Source organism: Convolutriloba macropyga, unplaced genomic scaffold (assembly GCF_964194025.1).
Source record: "Convolutriloba macropyga unplaced genomic scaffold, txConMacr16.3 SCAFFOLD_3121, whole genome shotgun sequence".
Classification (NCBI taxonomy): Eukaryota; Metazoa; Xenacoelomorpha; order Acoela; family Convolutidae; genus Convolutriloba; species Convolutriloba macropyga.
Window position 1 is genome coordinate 25,996 of NW_027450177.1, and position 3,763 is coordinate 29,758.

At 37.8% G+C, this 3,763-nt stretch overlaps 1 protein-coding gene across 1 annotated transcript; it reads right to left on the minus strand.

Moving 5' to 3' along the window:
• Window positions 1–766: 766 nt before the first annotated feature.
• Window positions 767–2,650, minus strand: LOC142355686 (neuronal acetylcholine receptor subunit beta-4-like). The gene has a single exon (XM_075407768.1). The coding sequence runs from the start codon at window positions 2,215–2,217 to the stop codon at window positions 961–963; it is 1,257 nt and encodes a 418-aa protein (XP_075263883.1). The 5' UTR covers window positions 2,218–2,650; the 3' UTR covers window positions 767–960.
• Window positions 2,651–3,763: the final 1,113 nt, after the last annotated feature.

Sequence of the window (3,763 nt, forward strand, 5' to 3'; positions counted from 1 at the left end):
TCAAAACTTTGAAAATCAGTTTCAAAATTTACTTGAACAAATCCTGTTCTTTTACTGCACCAGGCGAGACCAGATGGTTGTCGTGCAATATTCTGTCAGAATATTGCAAAAAAATTGCTTTGCAGGATTTTGGGAGAAAAAGGATATTCTGCAAGATCTGCCAGAACAATGGATGTCTTGCAAGAATTGCAAAAACGTTTCATCTTATTTGCCCGTTTTTGGGTACCCTAGTGATGAGCGGATTCAAATCCTGCAAGATTCTTGCAAGATGATTCAAAACTTATCAATCAAAGCCAAAAAATAAATCTGGGTACAAGTATTTTAGAAAACATCTTTGAAGCAAGTTATTGTATATTGAACAAGTTACGAAGCCTAATTCAATGAAAAAAAATTAGACAGGATTCAAAATCTTGCAAGAATCTTTCAAGATTTTGAATTCCGGAAAAAATATTTATGTGTCTTTTGTGTTTGACTTTTTGTCTTTGGTTGAGTTTTCTTCTGTTATAGCTAGTGACCCCACATTGCAGACTTCGAAAAGACTGTACTTCAAACCCACTTTAACCATCGCTAATTCAGCCCTTCTTTAAACTTTCTTCAACCACTCTCCGTCAACAAGGACAGAAAGTCAGGAAAAATTAAGATATTCCAAAGAAGTTTTGAAAGAAGTTTCGATTCGACCAAGAATCCTCAGGCGTAGTTTCCCTCAATAAAGGGTTTCTAAGCTTTTTTTTGCCAAATCGGCATCCGTTATTATTGATTTTTTTAATTGCTTAGTTTCGAAAGAGCAGAATCCAATTTGGAATTTGTAAATGATTTACAATCCCCATAATGCTCATTTGCAAATTCCACTTTCGCTGCATGGAACCAAAGTTTTGCATCAAAAGTCACAATTAAGTGGAGTATCGGCCAAAACTTCCCTCTATTGTGACCTTTCACAAAATTTTGGATCCACACAAGCATTCATATTTTTATGGCAATAATGAAATAAGTCAAGCCACTAATCAAAAGTATGAAATAAACAATGAACATCAGTCGATCAATGAGCTGAGACAGAAGTTGCCAATTATGTGTCTCGAAAATTGGCTCGTGTGCACTGATGTCATCTACACGTCTGTTATCAGCATGCGTTCTGTTTTCATTAGAAATTGAGAACTTCACAGCGGAACGATTTAAATCATTCGTTTTCGAAAGGCACGCAAATTTCAAAATTCGCGAATTGAGTAAACACACAAGCTTTGAGTTCATCGCAATTCCAGGCGATATGTTGTAAATGCAAGTGACAATAATTGATTCAAAAATTGAGATGACGATCAGAACAACCGAATAGATCACCAATCGCCCGAAGATCGGGAAGTCCCCTCTAGAACTGGGAGGAAGAATATCAGAGAGAACGAGAAGCTCCACAACTTGTGCCAGAAGTGTGGTCAGTCCAAGAGAGATCTTCTCTCCGGATTCAACCGGAATCAGGAATGCCAACGTCGGCAGGATTCCAAGCAGAACGGAGGGAACCACCAGGACAATCAAGAAGAACTCGGGGTTACGTTTGAATCTGAAGTTGAATTTTATGGTATGGTAGCCATCCCAGTTGTTCATATCTTGCACGCTATATGTAATTGGCAAATTAAGTTCCCACTCGCCACTAATCTCGGCACTTTCATAAGGAATTTGACCCGATGGTCCATCAATTCCATCAATCATATAATTACCTGAATGGGCAATCCACTGGCCCGCCGTCAATGGACAATCTTGCTGATCAAACGGGAAATAACGAAAGTTGAGCTTGCACGTAACTTTGAAAGTCGTCATCGAATTTTTGGCGTGTACTAGCCCGTCCGATTGGATCAGTTGATTCTCAAATGCTTCGTACTTTATTTCAGAAACGTCAAACAATAAAATGTCGGGTATCCAGACTGAATTCGGCGGAAGGTAAATCAGATCGACGCCGTCAACGTCCGATGGATTCCACTGTATCTCGGGTAAATGGTAAGCAACCATCAACCAGATTCGCATCGTAGCTGTTCCGTGTTTCTCGTTAATCTCCATTAGCTGATAAAGAGCAACACTGAAGATGACAGCTAAATCCTTTCTTGGTACAGAACTAAGCGTAGTCTTGTTCAGAAGATCGGCCACAAACTTCTGCTCCTCGTCTCGAGATTTAAAAGTAAAAGTTCCGCAAATAAGAGAAAAAATTACAAAAAATTGTACACCACGCAGCATTTTGAGTGATATATCTCCAACAGAAACGGGAAGTGATTAATAAATTTTTTAAATCTCTGAAAAGATTCACGGCTAAACTTAGACTTCTAAGAAAGCATTCAAATTAAAAATTAATCACAAGCGCTTTGCCATAAAAATGATCAGGCAATCACGCCGTTGGAGTTGACAAAAAGAGTTTTGCAGGTGTAATTTGAAGTATTCTTCGCCGCAAAAATGAATCACCCTCGAGCGAGTGGGAGTAGCCGTACAAAGGGAGCTTATAAGAATAGACGGATGGAGAACTAGTTGAAGACTTATTGTTTTATGAGTGCTTTATGTTGATAATTGTTCCTTCTCCATTGAGGTTTGGGAAATTTTTCTACTGCTCTGTTATATTGTAAGTTAGTTTATGTTGATAGTATTCAAGTAATAATTCCATCGTTGGCCAAGCGAAACCAAACTCCTACAGTTAAGTTAACTGGACCGAGCATTCCTCAACGGCTCAATAGAAAAAACAAGTGACTTGAAAGAAGACATATATTCGTAATATATAGCACTGCAGAATATGAACAGAAGTTTTGTTGAAAATTTACTCACAAAAACATCACTCTAACTGTATTTAGACCTTTAAAAAAATCTGAAGTTTGCTGAAAACAACTGAAACGAAAAATATGTTCAAAACCCTGCAGTTAATGTGGCTTCCCTGTCCGGCGTTTTGTCGCAGAACACTATACTGAGCGGAGATCAATTGATGTGTAAAATAAAAATTTCCACCGCTAGCATTTTACCTTTTTAGCAGTGTTGATTGAAATGAGCGGTGACCCTTTTATAAAATGCTGCTAATTTTGCAGAAAACCAACAAATAAATGTTTTCATGGTATTTACTGTAATTCTTGCATGAAGCAACTGCTTGTATCCAGGCAGTTGAAATGCTCGGTCGAATGATTAGACGTTTAATTTTCTGCTCTACTTGTCAGCAGCGTCTCATTATTTTGATGAAGTATTTGCATGATAAGTGGACAAATGTAATTCATTCAAAAATTTCTTACAACTGGATTAACAAAATCTTGGTCCTGTCTAAAAATTTAATGTCATTCGCAAAATCAAAGTTCAAATAAACATTAAACACTTAACGCGTGTTCCACCCGTACCGAACCCCAAGTCAATATCAGTACTGGGAAAACCTATATCTAAGTCTTATTTCGCTTTCCAGTACTGGCCAAGTCTTAAAACAAGTCTTACAAGTCTGACCAGTCTTGGCCAAGAACTGTGTAACAATTGAAAGTTGATTCCCTAGTCAAAAACAACTTTTCAAAAAATTTCGAGTGAATATTTCGAACTCGAAAAATGACGCAACGTGCCACGATTTTTGCATTAATTTTTGGGCTTTTTCGCGAGATGATATAAAATGATGACCGGGGGCATATCAATTTGTGTATTAGCAACCCGGGAGTCTATTTAAAACCATATGAGTGTAATTCATTTGTTCTGGGCTGTTTTCAGCCATTTTTCAGCCGTTCCAGCGCCTAAAACAGCCGAATTCACCGAATTTTTGTACTTTTCAGAT

Bases quoted from the DNA above. Each gene is read 5' to 3' on its own strand.
- LOC142355686 (XM_075407768.1), bottom strand. From the start codon at position 2,217: ATGCTGCGTGGTGTACAATTTTTTGTAATTTTTTCTCTTATTTGCGGA.